The sequence below is a fragment of the Podarcis liolepis genome, assembly GCF_965112155.1.
Source record: "Podarcis liolepis genome assembly, chromosome: 2".
Lineage (NCBI taxonomy): Eukaryota > Metazoa > Chordata > Lepidosauria > Squamata > Lacertidae > Podarcis > Podarcis liolepis.
Genome location: NC_139555.1, coordinates 66042285 through 66062552, shown reverse-complemented (window position 1 = coordinate 66062552; position 20268 = coordinate 66042285). Strand labels below are relative to the sequence as shown.

At 40.3% G+C, this 20268-nt stretch overlaps 1 protein-coding gene across 2 annotated transcripts in view; it reads right to left on the bottom strand.

The window, feature by feature from the left end:
- The window catches only part of SGCD (sarcoglycan delta), a 398371-nt gene that overhangs the window by 110323 nt on the left and 267780 nt on the right, over window positions 1–20268 (bottom strand). For both annotated transcript variants that reach the window (XM_083488523.1, XM_083488522.1), the window contains one exon: window positions 2414–2515. In XM_083488523.1, coding sequence (XP_083344649.1) covers window positions 2414–2515 — 102 coding nt within the window. The remainder of the gene's footprint in view (window positions 1–2413; window positions 2516–20268) is intronic.

The following is a 20268-nucleotide window of genomic DNA, read 5'->3' as shown; positions in this document are numbered from 1 at the left end:
GGCTTAAATTTCAGTTCTTCTAGACAGATTCAGTATCATTTATACTTGATGTATATTTATCTGAAGTTACTGGACTTACATACAGCACTTGCACATTTCTGTGCGTATTGTCAATGTCAATAAAAGCCAAACAAAAGCAGTACAAACATTTCCATACATTTTATTTTGCTGTCTTATTGTATAATGTTTTATCTAGAAAAAACTTATAAGGGCTGGGATCCAAAGGCCCATGTGTGCACGAAGGCCAGAGCTTTTCCATTTCTCATACAAGCACAGTTACTTTCTCTACCCTTCTAAACCACTAGTGGGAGTCCTGTGGGGTACTATTATTGAGAGTGGACTTGTGATACCTCTTGGGAATATGAGGAAATGTATAAGACATTTCAAATCCCAATAAACTTTCAAAATTTGCAACTAACTTGCTTTACATTCATTCAGGGGCTTAGTGATACATTTTGATCATAAAGAGCACACTGATTGCTTCAAAGAAACCCAAACAAGATTGAGACAGTCTGCTCACATCCCACATGATTTCTTCATTATGTTCATGAAAAAGGAAGGCAAGAGAGAATTCCATGGCTTGAAACATTAATTGTGCTTTAGAAAAACCCTGTTCATCTCTTTTTGTACTGGCAATTAACACACAACTTAACAACTTGAGTAAGCTGTTTATAAAACTATCAAAATGCATTTTCATTTCTATTGAATTCTTCTCTAGTGAATGAATTTTTTTGGGTCAAAGTTCTTCCTTTATTCCCATAAGAAAATATGTGTGTGTGTATATAATATGGTGCTTTCCTCATTAACTCTCCTTCAAAAAATGTTTGCTACTGCTTGGATTACTCTGCAACCAATTTACAAAGGTTATAACCTCCTGGAATGAAAAGCAATTTGATCTTGGATGTTGCACTGAATAGACCAGAGAACTTAATTTTTATAAGACAAATGAAACTCAACATTAAAGTGATGCTGAGGTTATTTAATTGGATATCTGCTCTCAAATAAAAGTGGGATATGCAACTTAGGGCAACACTTCTGAGTAAGAAACAATATAAATTAGAAACTGAACCTATTCATTTATTTTTATATATTTCATTTATTTATTAAATTTGTATACTGCCCTGCATCCAAAAATCACAGGGCCATTCACAACATAAAAATACAAAATGGGAACAAAAAATGCATAATAAAAACAAAAGCAAACAAGTAACCCTGCTCCCAAATGTGAAGTCTCCTGTTCGGAAGAAAGAAACCCCAATTATATTAAATGGTGTCATAAAAATGCAGCCGGTCAAAATGGGATCGCTATGTGTTGGAGCAGAAACACAGTGCTATAATAAGGTTACCAGACGTCCCGGTTTCCCGGGGACAGTCCCCGGATTTAATCATCAATCCCCTGACAAAATCTATCCATTCCAACTGAAGTTGAAAAGTGTCCCTGGATTCATTGAAAAATATATGGTAACCTTATGCTATAATGTCACAAGGCACAGAACTGGGTAGACAGTGAATGGGATAGAAGGTAGAAGTGGAACTGCTGTATTGCTCATCTCACTTTTCAGGCGAGGAAGCCAGTGTTTGTCCGCAGACAGCTTTCCAGGTATTGTGGCCAGCATTACTAAACCACTGCTGGTGCTTGGAGGACCATGATGAGTGCCAGAGCGCACAGAAATGCCATTTACCTTCCCACCACAGTGGTACCTATTTATCTACTTGCATTGGTTTGCTTTTGAACTGCGAGGCTGGCAGAAGCTGGGACAGAGCAACAGGAGCTCATCCCTTTGTGCTGATACGAATTGCCGACCTTCCAATTGACAAGTCCAAGAGGCTTGGTGGTTTAGACCACAATACCACCCGCGTCCCTTAATATATTGTACCAGTGTTCAGTAGAGATAAAAAAGAGAGAGAAGGCATTAACCCATGAATTAATGATCTATAACTAAAGGGAAAACTATATGAAATTTATTGGATTGACCAAGCAAAACAATTCTTATTAGGCCTAGTAAATAGACTTTAACTATGATGGCACCTCCACAGTTGGCGGCAGTATATCTTTGACTGCTGGATATTGAGGGCAAATCACAGAGCACTATTAAAAGATCCTCTGCTTGTGAATTTCCCGCAGCATATAGCTGGTCACAGCCAAAATAAGAGTACTGGACTATTTAGAACATTGGACTTCTTGCAACTGGACTAGTTCTGAAATTACCAGTTTTTTGTTTTAGAAGATATGCTGATAATTCTTACTTTTAATTGCACAAATATCAGCAAGCTACTCAATTACTGACCTGCAATGCAGCCAACCTAAAGTACAGTTATAATATAGATTGGCTGTGTACTTGTCGTTAGTGACATGTTTTCTGTAATCAAAAGACAAGAATCTGATTTTTCAAAAAAGGGAAGAAAAACTTACTGTCTTGGACCGGATTTCTTTGGCGTAGAGAGGTTTCAAGAATTCTGAATCTCCTTCTAGCTTTAATCCTTTTTCTGTAATCCTTAGATTTCCCATTCCATCCTGAAATATAAAAATGGTTGCCATTAGCCATGATTTCATAAACACTAGGCTGTCAAAAATGTATTTCTTTTGTGTGTGGGGGGGGAACCATGTAAAACACTGGGAGGCACTGTACAAGGCAATCAATTGCATTATCCTTCTGGCTTAGGCTTTCTGAGGAAATTGTGTTTCAAGCAATTTGAAATGTCCCCCTCCCCCAAGCTGCTTATCTGCGTGAAATATGCCCTTTGGCTTGTCACCTGAAGAACAGAGAGGTGAGAAAGAAAAATGATAGGTGGCGTTTAATGTTAACACAAAACCATTCATTGTAGCATGTCTAGCTTTCAACATTTATACAAATACTGTCCCTTCATTTATGACAAGCTCAGGACACAAAAGATGGATCTGCCTGTCAGAAATACCTACCTTTAAAATCGACAGCTTGCCATTAAAAAATAAGTATTTTACAATCTGAATTCTCTCTCTCTCTCTCTCTCTCTGTGTGTGTGTGTGTGTGTGTGTGTGTGTGTGTGTAATTAATTCAACATCTTATTTGGGACATAATAAGTCCAAGTTTTCAAAAACAACAACAACACACATTCTAGATAGTCTAACAGGCTGCCCATAAGAAAGAGAAATAATCTGTTGGCTGAAATAATGGGGGCTGAAAAGCAGTTTGCTGGAATATGAATGTGCATTTTTTCCAACTCTCCCATCTCCCCAGTTTCTTTTATTTATCTAGTAGAATAATAAATCCATATAGGCAAGCAAAATATATCTACATTCTTACTACATTTTTACTTTAATGTCTCATAACCATGTCACCTGTTGCACCAAGCATCTTAGTAGCTGAAGATGTGTTGGCAATGCATATGCATGTGAGAGGCAAAGTTATCATTAGGATATCAAAGAAATACACAACGATTCTAAGATGCAGAACAATTTTTACATTTTAGGAATTTAGAACTCTTAAGTAATATATAGAGTTAACAACATGGTAGCAATTTCAGAAATTTGTACCGCAGTTCATCTTAAATTCACCAGAGCCCAAATCCTTCAAGAGCTCCTAGATCAGTCAATGGTCTCCATGGTTACTCACCTACAATGTGGGGTTTTTTTGTGTGAGGCTACCCACCAGTATGAAAAACGGTTACTTTTATTGCTGCCCATCTAATTTTTTTATTGGCACCCATGGAACTTTTATTAAGATATTAGTAGTGGCATCTCATATTTTACAAAAAAGAGAATTGCTTATAATTATGGGTGCATTCATACATTAATGTTAATTAATTAATGTAGCTGCGTCTGAATGACATGTGATTGTGCACATGCATATGACACTGAATCCAGAAAGATCCTAAAAACGTAATGAAAAGGGGTCTGGGCGGGCTTTTGCATGCTCCATGAACACGTATGGGGGTCCAGAATGAAGCCCCTACATAAAACAAAGATTGCCTGTATATACCAAAAGCCAGGTTGCCAAGAAAGACACACACACACACACACACACCGCCTTTGCTGGTGTGGCTGGCAAGTAAACTTGTACTTCATAGTTGAGTCAGCTAACATAATGGTGTCACCATCTGATTGACAGGTGAGAGACCACACTCACCAAAGAGGTCCTGTGTGGCTGGGGGAGCTCAGAATCTACAGCTCATGGTACCTAAGCTCACGGTGCATAGATGTGAAAAAAAATATTTACAACAAATGGTGTGAAATGCAGGCTGGCTGTAGGCTTCTAGCAGATGTCTGCAAACAGTCTACTTCTTTTAGAAATTGTTTAGTTATGTGTTTTCAAAATGTAATGAAACAACTCGCAAACTATAATAGAAAATGAAATAGATATAAGAATTCTGTTCCTTATGGTTTGCAATGCAATACAACGATATTCAGAGGCACGACACACCCAACTGAAAATACCCTAAAAGGCTTTTACCATGAGAAGTTTGATATTTTATCAAGGCAGGCCCCTCAAGTTTATTAATTCATGCTGCATTTTTCCCTTCAAAATTGTGTGTGTGTGTGTGTGTGTGTGTGTGTGTGTGTGTGTGTGTGTGTGTAAAACGGAAAGAGTAAATGTATTATCAAATAACTCACAAACATTGGAAATGCCATTTCTGACAGCATAATTTTAAAGTTATGAAGGAGGGAGTGAAATAGATCTCACTGCTGACATAAAGCTAAATATGCTGTTCTGTAGCCACTTGAGACCAGAACAAAAACCCTGAGGCAGTGTTTTTTTTTTTAAGGATTACTGAATATACCTTATTATCTTAGGTATTTAATGTAAGAGGTGCATGGAGTGTTGGGGTGGTCCTTCTGGGGGTAGTTTGTCCATAGTGTTAGAAACTGAGATATGAAATCTATGAGCTAAATAGCACCTTAAACCTAGGTTATGCAACAACAGAATGTCTAGGTGCCCTTTTTAATAACAAGAATACAAAGCTGAAAATGAATGAACTGCAGCTAAAGTATTATGTTCATTTTATACATGGTCTAGCCCTTCCCCTGCCCACCTTCCTAATATTCTTAAGAGGTCCTCTTCTCCAGCCTTCAGAGAGTAGGTGGAAGTGGGGTCATTTCTTTCACTCTGCAGTTTTAATCTGAAATCTTAGGCGCAGTACTGTGCCCAGAGCTTGGAAGCTGCTTGTGCTTATGAAATTCCCTTTCGCAAAATGCTCCTAGAACAATGGGAGTTTCTAACACTGTTTGTCCACCTTTGGTCCCCACCCTGCACTCAGTTCTCATCTGTAGCTCCTAGAAGCTGTCAGCTTTGACTGGCCAGCTAAACCAGGTGAGGGTAGTTGATGGGTCTCAAAGCCTTGGTGAGTTAGGAACTTTCCTTGCATGCAAAGACAGGCTCTGGCAGACTGAGCAGATGAGACTAATGGTGTGTTCAATAGTCAAGAAGGTGGTTTCTGAATGTGCGGTGGGGGGTCAGATCTGTCTCATCAACCTGGGAAGGTAGTCGATCTAAGAGAAGGAAAACTGATTCTAAACCTCCATTGCCTTGTGTGTGAGGGAAAGGCTTTGGGAAGAAACCCCAAGGAGAAATCTGTACCCGCTGCCTTGCGGGACATCTTTGAGAGAATAAAAGGCTAAGGAGTAAGCTCTACACAAATCTGGAGTTCTTAAAGATGGTTAGATGGCACCTTGTATGCCTCCTTCTGGCAACTCCTGTAGCCTAGCTGGTGCCAAAAGCATCGATCTGCTTTCCTTTGCACCATATCAGTGAGGCTGAAAGGTGGGCCTTGTCATCTGGGCAGCCCAGTAAGGTAAAGCGACCCCTGACCATTAGGTCCAGTCGCGGACGACTCTGGGGTTGCGGCGGTCATCTCACTTTATTGGCCGAGGGAGCCGGCGTACAGCTTCCGGGTCATGTGGCCAGCATGACTAAGCCGCTTCTGGCGAACCAGAGCAGCACACGGAAATGCCGTTTACCTTCCCACTAGAGTGGTACCTATTTATCTACTTGCACTTTGACATGCTTTCGAACTGCTATGTTGGCAGGAGCAGGGACCGAGCAATGGGAGCTCACCCCGTCGCGGGGATTTGAACCCCTGACTTTCTGATCGGCAAGCCCTAGGCTCTGTGGGTTAACCCACAGAGCCACCCGCATCCCTGGGCAGCCCAGTACCTCTCTATGTATTGCCCAGGCTAATGTCCTGGAGAGGTCACTACGCAGTCTGACTTAATCCTCGGAGGCATACTCCATTGTCTCTTGAGACAGACAGATGTCAACAACAACGTAAGAGGTCACATTTATTTGCATAGTTACTTCTTCTCATATACCCCCTTGCTGCCCTGAAAGTCTCAGTACCTTCTGAAACTGCATTCCGTTGGATGAAAGGTGCTGCTTGCCTCCCTGTTCTCATGTAGAGGCACTGTGCACAGGTGTACTGAGCTATCTAGATGCTGTTCAAATAACTTCAGAGTTGAATCTTACAGGAAATAAGGCTGTTAGTAGAGTGAAATTTGGACTTGTTGGAGTTTGATATGCAGGGCCTGCCTGAACTTCCTGCAGTGGAAAACTGATGAGGACAGGGAAGACAGTCTCCAGCATTATTAAACCTAAAGGCTTCATTAAAGGTAACCTATAACTTTTACATGCATGATGTAGATAACTGTGCTAATGAAATACATTTCTATCCCAACTTTCCTCCAAGAAGCTCAAGGTATATATAGTTCTCTCTCTCCTGCCCATTTTATCTACATTTTATCTCTGTATGATAGGCTAGATTGAGAGATGGCAACTTGGCGAACGTCAAATCAAACTTATTCTATTTTTAATATATAATAATGCAGCTTCCATAATTATTGTTTGAAATGCCACTGCAAGCTTCTCTATCAACCTTTTTATTATCCAGAAGCTCTTGTGGTTCAGAACACTGGCAATTATTGTGTGTCATAGAGTTGCAAGGTTCTGCAGAGAGAGGGGCGGGGGGGAGATACAACCAAGCCCTTTAGCACAATGTAAGTGATGATGAGCTCCGGCCTCAGAGGTGTGAGAATTCAGGGTATCATATAATTTCAAAATAGAAGTGATAAGCAACTCTTCAAGGGAGATGTGTGCTGTGAATTGTATTGTTAGAAAGGAAAAAAAGATGGAAAAGAGCAAATTCTTACAGTACCAGTGAAAAATGCTGGCTTATGTATTCCAGTGGGGTTGTACCAAACATTAGCTAAAACATAAAGGGCAATGAATGAAAATGTGATTAGGGCAGCACCAAGCAGTTCTGATTACATTCCCACAGTGCCATCATTTGCTATTATAGAGTGAGTAGGAATGATTTCAGCTCCTTGCAAGCCTGGTGTAAAAAAAACAAAAAAATACACCTTTTGAAGCTCTGAAAAAGGAATCACACCCACACAAGATTTTCCTGGTATATACATTTCAGCAAGGCTATGTGATACAGCAGCCTATCATGCTTCCATTTAGCCAAGTTCCATGTCAGGCAAGCCAGTTCCATTTAAGAGCTGAGAAAAGACAGCTATTTCAAAGACGACACAATCCTACTCGCTCCTTAACCTGACTGTGCCAAAGATGTAAGAACCAGCATCAGTTTCTGACTCTGGGGGGCCCTTCGGCAAGATGCATTTGGGCCCTGCTGGACTTGGCCAAAGGCCCACCTAGAGGCCAACCAGATTCCTAGGAGAACCTCCTTGACACTATTGCTGCTGGCCTGTAAGACAAGGCAAACCGGGGCTGCTGGTCCTTCTTCTAGCTCCTGCCATACTGCTCACTCACTTAGAGCAGACCATAGCTGTCAACTTACAGATTTGAAAATAAGGGGCCAGCAGCCTTGAAAATAAGGGACCAGCAGCCAAAATAAGGGACCTGCAGCCTCACCTGTTCCAGGCACTCCAGTCTTCCTGTAGTCTGGTCAAACTCATGCTAGTAGCTTCAAGAACACTATCCAACCAACTTTGTAACCAGAGGTTCAACTGAATAGAATCTGAATCACATGCACCACAAGGCCTATGCAGCCTCAACTTAAGATGGCTCCCCGGCCTGGCTTTGCACTGCAAAGTTTGCAGCAGCACGTGCAACAAAATGGCGTCCAGCATTCAAAAAACTCCTCAGCTTGCATTAACTAGCCACACACAATGCATGCAAACTTCACCCCCCAATCGTTCTTAGGTTTCTTATTGGGTGAGTAACACAGCCAAGCAACACAGTTGGAGCCTCCCTCCTCCCTGGCCGGCAAGGAGGGAGGGAGAGGAGCTGCTTCCTTTGAAATTTAAGGAACATCATTTAAGGGACATTTAAGGGACATCCATCAATAAGGGACAGCAGCGGAACATGGCGCTGGAATAAGGGACTGTCCCTTCAAATAAGGGACACTTGACAGCTATGGAGCAGACAGGCAAACAAGCATTTACCAGCAAGGCAGAGGAGGAAGAGCTGGACAGATTTGGGGCCTTTTACACTGGTCCTGAATACACTATCTCAGCTACACTGATAAAACAGAGGAAACAGTCTGCTCATGTGTCCTAATGGCTGTGCTGACAATGAGAAATCAATTATGAAAAAGGAAGAATAGGGGAGGAATTAATTTGGTCGGCTTTTCGCAGCAGACCAACAAGATTTGCTGTTCCTGAGCTTGCTTGCAGACAGGAATGCAAAACCTAGTTAGGTTATATACACTGCCCCAGATCTTGTACTGCTTTTCTATTTCACAAAAGGTGTGCACAACAATACTATTTTATGTAAATGATGTGCACAAGATTCATATTTTATGGATGAATGCTTTGATGGAATTGCTCTATTGGGTAAGGATGTTATATTTATAAAACACTTAGAAGTCATTTGAGCATGTAAGCAGTATAAAAAGGTAAAGGTACCCCTGCCCGTATGGGCTAGTCTTGACAGACTCTAGGGTTGTGCGCTCATCTCACTTAAGAGGCCGGGAGCCAGTGCTGTCCGAAGACACTTCCGGGTCACGTGGCCAGCGTGACGAAGCTGCTCTGGCAAGCCAGCACCAGCGCAGCACACGGAAACGCCGTTTACCTTCCCGCTATAAAGCGGTACCTATTTATCTACTTGCACTTAAGGGTGCTTTCGAACTGCTAGGTGGGCAGGAGCTGGGACCGAACGACGGGAGCTCACTCTGCTGCGGGGATTCGAACCGCCGACCATGAGATCGGCAAGTCCTATATACTGTAAGCAGTATATGCATACATAAATAAATGGCTTTTATGTTTTATAAACTGCTTAGAAGCCATATAAATTTAATAATAATAATAATAATAATAATAATAATAATAATAATAATAATAATAATAATAATTTTTAAAAAAGCTTTGAATTGTCTGGGCTGACGGTAGTTTTCCAGGATCTCAGCTAAGGGTCTTTAACAGACACAAGTGCCATTCTGTACTTTCAACAAACAAGATTGTGTCATCATTCCTAGACCGAGTCTGTCCTAAGTCATGCCATACCAGGCAAGAAAAGTGGCTTTTCCTTATTGTATCATGTTTTAATTCTATTAGTTTTTAATTAGTTTTTAATGACTATCTTTTTCTATTTTATCTTGTAAGCTGCCTTGAGTCCTCGTCTGGGGAAAAGGCGGGATATAATTAAATACAACAACATCCATTTTTCAAATATACAACAAAACAAACTAAAAAGCATAGCAATTAAATCAGTTGAAAACAATTAGATCAGGAAGTTCAAGTGGAGGGAGAATGCTTGCCTAAACACCTATGCCTTCAAGAGCTGATGGAATGCCAAAACTGATGGGTATTTTATCAGGCATTCCACAACACTGGTGCCACCAGTGAAAAAGCCCTGCACCATGTCACCACAAGCCATAATAATCAGTTCCACAACACTGTTCAAATACAGAATAATTAACAATACAGCATAAAAGAATCCCATTAAAATATAAATTTCTACGATTATTATTTTTTGCAATAAAACAATCCTCTTAAAACAGCACAGCAATTAAAACAGGACACTCAGGCCAAGAGATCAAGGGGATGTCTGTGTAAACAGGTACGTGTTCAAAAGTCAACAGAATGCCAATACAGGTGGAGGCCCTTGTATTTCAGCAGGGAGTACGTTCCACAACACCAGTGCCAACCACAAACAGACTAAAGGTGTGATGTAACATAAGGCAACCACCCCGTTCATAGGTGGGTTCGTTTTTATTTATTTTATTTGAAAAGTAGAATTTACTGCTTCACATTGAGCATGAAAAGATAAAAAGGCTTTAATTAATACTTCCTGTAGCACCTGGAACTATAATCATGTTAGCAGTAAGCAGCAGCAACCAAGGGTCTCCGTAACAGAAACATGAAAGACCAAATTCACCCTCTGACATATGCCTCCAGCTTTTCCCTTCCAATCTCCCTAGGAAGAGCAGCAGTACAGATAGCACATAGAAAGGTAAGGCTCCCTTGCTTGCCCATATGCATGAGATGATAAGGAGAAGCCATCCTTCTTGCCCTGTGTGGCATCAGTCTCCGCAGTATAATCCTCTGCTAATTCCGAAATTACATGGTTTAAAATTGGTTTTAATATCCAGGTCACTACTACACTGTATGTCTAAAGAACTTACATCTGTATTTTTAAAAAGTAACAACATAAAAATCATGCTGTCTTAAAAGGTTTCAAGACCATGACTTCTGTGATGTCCATAACAAATATAAAACCTTAACCAATGACCCTCAACAGCACAGCCAGCCTTATTGCCTCTAGCACGAGAAGCCATAAAGCATAAGTTGATCCTGAATGGCTGGTGGTTGAATAGTTAGAAAAGCCAGAAGTGACAGCTAAATTTCAAGCATAACAGACCCTGAAGTACTCCATAACTACTGAATCTTCAGGTCTTATAGCACATTTATAACTGTGGCAGAAAAGCACTTCTTGGATGTAATTTTGATATATTAGCTATCTATAAATCCAACGTGAGCCCAGGCCGCCACCAGTAAGCCTGAGGTGTCACAGAAGCAGACCTCAGAGTTCCTAGGAAATGTGAATTACAGTTAATTACCAACCTCATGACAGCAGTCACGAAATTAAAAGACGCCTGCTCCTTGGGAGAAAGACGATGGCAAACCTAGACAGCATCTTAAAAAGCAGAGATATCACCTTGCCAACAAAGGTCCGTATAGTTAAAGCCATGGTTTTCCCAGTAGTGATGTATGGAAGTGAGAGCTGGACCATAAAGAAGGCTGATCGCCGAAGAATTGATGCTTTTGAATTATGGTGCTGGAGGAGACTCTTGAGAGTCCCATGGACTGCAAGAAGATCAAACCTATCCATTCTTAAGGAAATCAGCCCTGAGTGCTCACTGGAAGGACAGATCGTGAAGGACCTGAAAGCTGCCCAAAACGGTTCATGCTCCAATTGATTTTAGATTTTCTTATGGTTAAATCAAAATTCAAGAAGAATAGAATACCAATCCACATAATGATAAAGGAATGCAGCAGGGGAAATTCACTCCTCCCTTATCTCAGTGTAAGGGAAAGTTAAGGGGAAACCTGTGTGCACTGTGTCCATCACACACACAGTTTCCATCACAGAAACTATACACCACCCTCACCATCTGAGATAAAAGTTTTGTATCTAAGATACAAAGTATATCAGAATCTATTTTTTCTTCTTCTCATTGAGGAATTTTGTGCAGACACACCCCGATGTGAATCTCCTTTGTAATATTAAGACCAAAGAAGCAGGTACTGCATTTCTAAGTAACAAAAATCTTTAAATCAGGTGCCTTTTCTTTTTTTAAAAAAAAACAACCTAATTTAGTTACTGGGTTTATATATGTTTTCAAGTTCTGTTGGTGGAATCTCCCAGAGCAGCAGTTTTGTATCACAGCTTAATTCTACCAGTTTGCCTGTTCGAAAATAAGAATAGCAATAGGCACATCACAGTGCTGGTGTGCTTTGAACTATTCAGCTGTTTCCTAAATTATGATGAAAACTAGCACATCCGTTTTATCGTCTGAACCACCTCTCATTTTATACAATGCTGCATAATGGGGAAGGATAAAAATTTATTCGCTGCTGCTGACTGCTGTATGTCAAAAAAAGAAGAAAAGAAAGAGACCGTGATGATAAAAACCTGATTTATGAAACTGTCACTTTATTATTGCTGAATGAGAGAGGATTTTTAGTGGCGTGAAAAGAAGATCAGTTTAACAACCAATTACAGAATGATGGTGTTAGTGTAGAGGAAGAGTTTAATACCAGTACCACTATTTTTGACATTACAGTGAAGAAAGAGGTATTAAATCTCTTCTCCATGCCATGATACCTATATGTAACCCACTCTCAGACCTTAAGGTGATAAGAGAGTTGTTGTTGTTGTTGTTGTTGTTGTTGTTGTTCTTATCCCAAGAGCTCTGAGGACTCATTTTGTAATGTGTGTCAACAATAAACCTGTAAGAGCTTTTAACCTTTCCTTGTTTATAAACAAGGATTTGTTTATTGGATTCAAGTTAGATTAGAATTGCCGCTTTATGACTGTTGTGAATTATAATGTTTGGAAATAATGCAAATGTATTCCATCTCTCGTACTCTTACTTTACAGTTTTGACTTGATAGTTTATTAGGCATTAAGTAGCTATTTATGAATAACAGCAGGTGAGGCAGGTTCTACTGGCTGTTTGTCCATGAGACCTTTGTTGTTGTTCAGTTGTTTAGTCGTGTCCAACTCTTCATGACCCCATGGACCAGAGCATGCCAAGCACTCCTGTCTTCCACTGCCTCCCGCAGTTCGGTCAGACTCATGTTGGTAGCTTCAAGAACACTGTCCAACCATCTTGTCCTCTGCTGTCCCTTTCTCCTTGTGCCCTCCACCTTTCCCAACATCAGGGTCTTTTCCAGGGAGTCTTCTCTTCTCATGAGGTGGCCAAAGTATTGGAGCCTCAGCTTCAGGATCTGTCCTTCCGGTACTTCACATTTTATGGATTAAGAACATATACTCCTGCCTACTTTCTTCATGGGTACATGTTTTACACATTTGCTGGGTACCTGTGATCACTCACTGCTCTCTGCTACATGCCCTTAATGTGGGACATGACAGTGTAAAACTAGCACACATACTTGTATACATGGTGTGCACTCTATTTGATCCTGAAATCTGCATCTCAACATAAATTATGAAACACATACAAATCCATTTTAGCAATCCTTCCATTAACTTGGGGACTTGTACTTTTGCCTTGTAAGGTAATCCTAGCCTATAAATCCTGGATTTGGATTGTTTTGGAAGTTCATGGGCCTTTAATAAATGAAGTTGCTGATGAGCAGAGGACTTTATAGTTAACTGGGATTCAAGCACAATAGTCCAAGCTAAAGATCTGGTGTATCAATAATGGTCAGTGGTTTGCACTAAAAAACAACTCCCAAACTTATTCATACAAATGGTCTACTCACATTCATAACATTACGTGGGAGGCAGAAACTCACGTGCAGTTGTGGCACTACTTCTGGGGGCCTCTCCCAAAATATATATTTGAGCAGAGTTTTTTGCTTGTTGGCTTGGTGTATTGTCAAAACTGCCACATCTGCTAAAGGCTAGCAATATTTGCATGGTAAAGTTTTCAACAATCAACTCTCCTGCAGAGTTGAAAGAGTAAACACCATCCTCTAAGGAAGTAAAATTCACTTATAGTAACTTATCTCAAGACCAACAAGTAAACCTAACCGAAAGCTGTTTTCAGAAACTCTTCAGAAGACACCTGTGAACAACCTCTATAAGTGTGGCAATCCATGATAAAAAAAAAATACAGACCCAATCAGCTGTCTTTTTGCCTCTCTGAAACTTAACCAAGTACTGCAGAAAATGCTTGTGCTTGCTTTTACCAATTTGCTTTTAATGGTTTACTATTATGCTGAGTAAATACTTTTCAAGATTCCGCCCCACCCACCGCCCTGGCCCAAACAACCAGCACACCAAAGGTGTGTTACACTGGGGAACTGTTACATGGGCATATTCTGCATATCCAATACTAAGGAATAAAAGTCTCACAAAAACTTTTCCAAGGGGGGAAAAATGTTAGTACTTTGAAATATTATCTATCTTAGGTGGTTATGTCATGTTGGGAGATAACAAAGGGAGTTGTGATGAATGCTGTGGACTGAAATTAGAAGAGCTACAAAACTGTAGAAAATGACCCTAACCCCCCAAAACAAATACTATGATTATAGAGTTATAAATTAAGCATATATGGACAAATGCGAAGGGGTCCCAGCTCTTCCGTTTTCCCTTGATTTCATGAGTGCTATTAGTCATTGTAAGAAATAGAATGCTGAACTGGACAAGCATTTGCCTTTGAAGATTCCTCTATTCTGAAAACCTATTAGCTGCTGAACATTCTCAGTCAATTTCTGCATGTCCAGAATGCAAAGACTTAGAGTTGTCTCCTCCAGCCATTAGGGTAAAAAGCCAAAAAGATCTGGATAAATTCCATTCTGATTTCCAGTCTATTCCCATCCGTTTGTTCCTAGGGCTCAATCTGTTCTCATGTAAAAATCAATTGGCATTTACCCCCCTTGGTGTAACAGTCAGCTTACGGCTGTATTCAACTTCTATTTGAGTCAGTGATGGTCTTTCTGCTGACTTTAGTAGGAATTATAGAAAGCCATTCAATGACACTGGAATAATTCCTTAAGCAAAGAAAAGCAGTAGTGTAAAATATGACTTCCAGTTAATTTTTCAATTAACTTGCCACTGTAAAATTCATTTTTATGAGAAAACTTGAACCATCACCTGAATAAATAAAATAATTTTCTCTTGTGTCTGAGAATTATATCCCCTCCCCACATAAATTTCATTAGGAAAACATTCCCTAACCATAACACAGTGATATACATACATTGTGTAACATTGCATAACATTATGGTAAACTTTTAAATATAAGCACATGCCTAGAACTCTTGGATCTGATCTAGGGGGAAGAGTACTTTCTGGGCGAGAATGCAAGACAGTCAAGAACCTCCGCAGTCATCAGCTGTAACTTTAAGAACTTGTTCTTGAGCTTGCTTTTCCCTCTTCCCTCCTCTTCCTTTTTCCTCTTGTGCCCTTCTTTTTAGATTCCAAGCCTGATGGCAGGGAATCAGAAAATGATTTCTGTAAGACACTCTGAAAGCCTTTTTGGCTAATGGGCAGGGTACAATTTTTGTAAATATATAAATTAAAAAACTGTTCTGTGGGAGAAAGACTCAACTGCTGGCATGCTTTAGGCTGATTATGAACTGAAGCATGGTTAATTTAATTTATTTCTAATAAATTTAAGTACTTTTTATTTGGAAAACACCTCAAAAAATCCAACAAGAAAATATTAAAAGTGGCTAGCAAGCAGTTAATAACAAAACACTCTCTCTGCAAAACTCCTTTTTAGTACAACAGCAGCACATTTTTATTAACTCCCGCCTGCCTCAAAATGTAAAGCCTGCCTTTCTACCCTATCAGGACTCCCAAGGTGGTTTCAAATTTACCAGCCATGCATATCTTATGGAACATTTGTTTTAGGGACATTATAAAATGGTTCATTTTCTTATAAGCATTTTCTGTCTTATTGCCATATTCCCAACAGCAGATATCAAGACTTCATTCAATAAAAACAATAATTCAGATTATGCCCATTAAATTCACAACCTGTTTAGCTTTGCATCTACCTTGCCAACACATAGACAGCCATACAGGAATTCAATCTCTTAACTATTTAGGCCCATGCAGTTTATTATGGGGAAGTGCTAATACTAAAATTGGCTCAAGTAGCTCCCAATTTCACAGATGGAAATAGAAGTAAATTTAAAACTTTACTTTTTGCACTGATGAATTGCAAATATCTGCCAATCACAGATTAGAGGGACGCGGGTGGCGCTGTGGGTAAAACCTCAGCGCCTAGGGCTTGCCGATCGCATGGTCGGCGGTTCGAATCCCCGCGGCGGGGTGAGCTCCCGTCCTTCGGTCCCAGCTCCTGCCCACCTAGCAGTTCGAAAGCACCCTTAAGTGCAAGTAGATAAATAGGTACCGCTTTATAGCGGGAAGGTAAACGGCGTTTCCGTGTGCTGCGCTGGTGCTGGCTCGCCAGAGCAGCTTCGTCACGCTGGCCACGTGACCCGGAAGTGCCTCCGGACAGCGCTGGCCCCCGGCCTCTTAAGTGAGATGGGCGCACAACCCTAGAGTCGGACACGACTGGCCCGTACGGGCAGGGGTACCTTTACCTTTACTGCCAATCACAGAATTAAGTAAGGAGTAACAGGTCAGTCCCCGTCACCTCCCAGAAGAGGCATCTGTTCGAAAAGATGTGTCAAGTCAAAAGTCTCACTGGAAATCAAACAAATATTTAGCATAAATTTCTGGTGGAGATCTGATTTGTTTGTTTTTTGTCCTAAAAGCACACAAATGCTGATAAAATCAAACATTTTAAAGCCTTTTCTCACGAGGTATAAAACTATTAACCATTTTAAAGTGTGATGATGATTATGATTCACCCTTTGCAATCAGGTCTCAGGACAGGTTACAACAATTTGAAATGCAGAATTAAAAACAGTTAAAACAAATTAATGTCATTGGAATAGGGTGGGTTTCACATCTCAGGTGTCAAAGGCCAGGGTAAAGTATAAGGCAACCAAAGGCACAACCACAAAAATGAATTAATATCCAGAACTTCCAAATTTTAGGCTAAACTCACCCTTACAGACTAAAAACAAACAAACAAACACAAAACCACCACTTTGGGCACAAATAAAAAAATTCTGAAATGGTACAGCAGAACAATCTGTAATGTTATTTCACTTTATTCTTAAGTATTTATATATTTTCTAGACATACATAACAAATAGATGTATAATCTGCATCTCTTTCTATCAGGGTAGCTAACATTCTTTCTTCAGGGGAACAATCATATGTCATGACACCACTTTCCCCATGGGACAGACTGTCCCAGATTTCGAAGAAAATGCACTCCATCTACCACTTGAAGCTTTTATCGTTATTTTTTAAAATGAGGAAACCTCCCCCCAGCTCTGAAGGTATCCTACTATTCTGAAGGACTGGATGATGTCACTGTGATGATGTCATTTTGATGACGTCACTTTGGGCCAATCTCAGTTTGCACCTACTAATACAACCAACCTAAGGGTAGATTTCATTATTGTATTTTACAGTCCTTTGCCAACAGGTCAATCCATGTCATTACTTGAGCTTGGGACTGAAGGAGCTAAAAACATAAAAGCAAAATATGATTACTCTATAAGAACAATAAACCATATTTGCATTAGCAGAGCTGTTTTGACACCCCCCACCCTCAAACAAACAAACAAACAAACAAACCAGACATGAATTAGAAACAACAGGAACTTTCGTTTTGGGAATACACAGACCAAAGTCCAAAATGGGGGGAAAATATCCAAGACAAAGATTATTATTAGTCCTAATCTACATTAGTGGTGTTGCTCTCCCTGTCCGTAAATCATAACAAATGGCTTTCTATCATATGCAACACATGGGGAAACCTCAATATTATTCTTATATATTTGCAAGATCAGGGTTTTTCCACAACTACAACAGGCATAAGGAATCAATACATGCAGGCTTCAGCAATGATAAATAAAATTCAGCCGAAGAGGTAGATATTTCTTAGGTCGCTCCAAACCCTTCCGTGTACTCACAGAACACACTGACAACATTAGCCCTTCAGCTAAATAGAAAAAATAAAGCAAAACAAAAGAGGTGTTCAAAAGTATATCCTACTGATCATTTCTCAAGGACTGCTAAGCGAGGAATATTTCAGATTCCAGTGGAGAGTAGAAGGAATGGAACACAATGGCTAGGGGTGTCTAGCAGCTTCCTTTCAAGTTACTGACTTGAAATAGTTCATTCGGGAAGCAACTTACTTTAAAATCAGATTCCCTTGTCTCAAGAAGCAACTCAAGAATTCTTCTCTAAGAAACCACTATGGAATTTTTATAGCAGCATTTGTCACAAAAATATATGATGTAGTTCCTTTTGCTATCAGAATATACTGAAAAATAATTTAAACTGTCTCCCAGAGTTATCTACAGTGAGTCCATGACATTGTTGTTAGCAAGCAGGCTCCGAGAACAGCATAGAAATGAGGAAAATAAGCTACTGCCCTCAAATAGATAGGCATAAAAATATTGGTTTCTAGAAACAAATGCTGAAAGAATTATTACTGGATCCAGAACATATTAAAGGGACATCAGAGTGCCCCTTTAGTTAAGGAAAGTTAAAGCCCAAAGGTTCTGCCATTATAAGTCTCAACATTCTATAGCTTATAAAAATGGCACAGGCTGAGCTAATAACTTGAAACCTGGCATGATCTATCTGATGAGGTCTACGAATGTGCCAAATTTCCTATGAATGCAAGAAAAATTGTCACAGCTACAGCAAGTAAAAAGTGACAGACGTGGATGCTCTGTCACGTTTTTTAAACCAATTTTTAGAATTTCCCATTTCTTTCCCATTTCGGTGGTGGTGGGGAAATGGTATACTTTATTTAGGCTCATCAAGAAAGTCTGTATTTCATTGGTTTGCTCAACAGCAGTTTAAAACTATTAATGTTCTCCTGCCACATTATAGTCTATGGCAACATCTAAGGTGATGTGTGCACCTAGGGATTTCTGAAGTTTTGGTTTTGGTTTGGTTTTGTGGCCAGGACTAGAATGTTTGCAGAATGAGCCAGCCAGTGCAATGTCTACTCCTTTTGCAACAGTGTGGTGGTATGTTCACAAACCTATCTGGGCCCAAGGGCAAATCAGGAAACTTGAGAAACTGTTGTAGGCACCACACAACCACCCATGCGCCACACAACGATATCTCAACCACACAAGACCCTGCAAGCATGCAACTACTGAAAGCATACAACTCCACCCACCTCCAGCCCCCTGCAATGCAGGAAACACAACCAAACCTCCCTTCTCTTCTAATCCTTATAGAAGCTAGTAGCTACTGACAGCACCGGAACGTGGGTGGCGCTGTAGTCTAAACCACAGAGCCTAGGGCCTGCCAATCGGAAGGTCGGCGGTTCGAATTCCCGTGACGGGGTGAGCTCCTGTTGCTCAGTCCCTGCTCCTGCCCACCTAGCGGTTTGAAAACACATCAAAGTGCAAGTAAATAAATAGGTACCGCTCCAGCGGAAAGGTAAATGGCGTTTCCGTGCACTGCTCTGGTTTGCCAGAAGCGGCTCAGTCATGCTGGCCACATGACCCGGAAGCTGTCTGTGGACAAATGCCGGTTCTCTCGGCCAGTAAAGCAAGATGAGCACTGCAACCCCAGAGTCGTTCGCAACTGGACTTAACTGTCAGGGGTCCTTTACCTTTTTTTAAAGCTACCGATAGCTACTCTCTTCTTCATTAATTTGTCCAATCCTCTTTTAAAGCCATCTAGGTTAGTGGTTGTCACTGCCTCATGTGGGAGTGAGTTTCATAGTTAAACTATGCACATTTATCTGTCCTGAATCTTCCATATGCTAGCAAAGGTTCAGGTACGCAATCTATTTTTGACCATTCAAGTGTGTCACTAAAAGTCAGTTGTTCAGTCACAGAATCAGTTGTATCAGACCATTCCAGTAGCAGCATCTTTTCCTACACCATTAGCTCCTCTTGTAATGCTTGGTATTGATTTTTCTTTTATGATCTTTCAGTACATTTGAACATTTCTATGTTTTTGCTGCTAGCAATCTTCACTCAAATGTTCTTGTTCTTCAAGCTTTAACAATTTTCTAGTCCCGTGAATCAATCAAGACAAAAGTTTTGGAGGCTCATGAAATCTCTAAGTCAACGGCAAAACAATTTATTGGGAGATATTGGTAACAATTGTAAACCTAGACTTGGTTATTACACATATTAAAAGCTCCCTTTTACAGAGTTCTTTAGATAGATAGTGAAGCAGTCTGGAAGGACAACATTCTGTTTCTTTCGTTATATCTGGGGCTGATCCTCATACAAATTGTCAATGTAAAATGTGAAGATCCCCTGATGACTTGCTTACATTTTGACTGAATGGGGCCTTATATTTCAGGAAGACGACTTCTGAAAAATGGTTCTGTTTTAGGGCAACATTGGATATAAACATACAGTGCTAAAATCCATGCAGATTTGGGTGTGTGGAAGCAAACGAGACTTGAGAATGTGGACAAGGTGCTTGGATTGGTCAGGGCGACCCCTTGCATTCTGGATCCTTGCCTCTCTTGGCTGATAAAAACTAGCAGGGAACTAATTAATTAATATTTCCACTCACCGTAAAGCCCTCATTTATTTTCCTAACTCCCTTCACCTGCTGCAGCCCT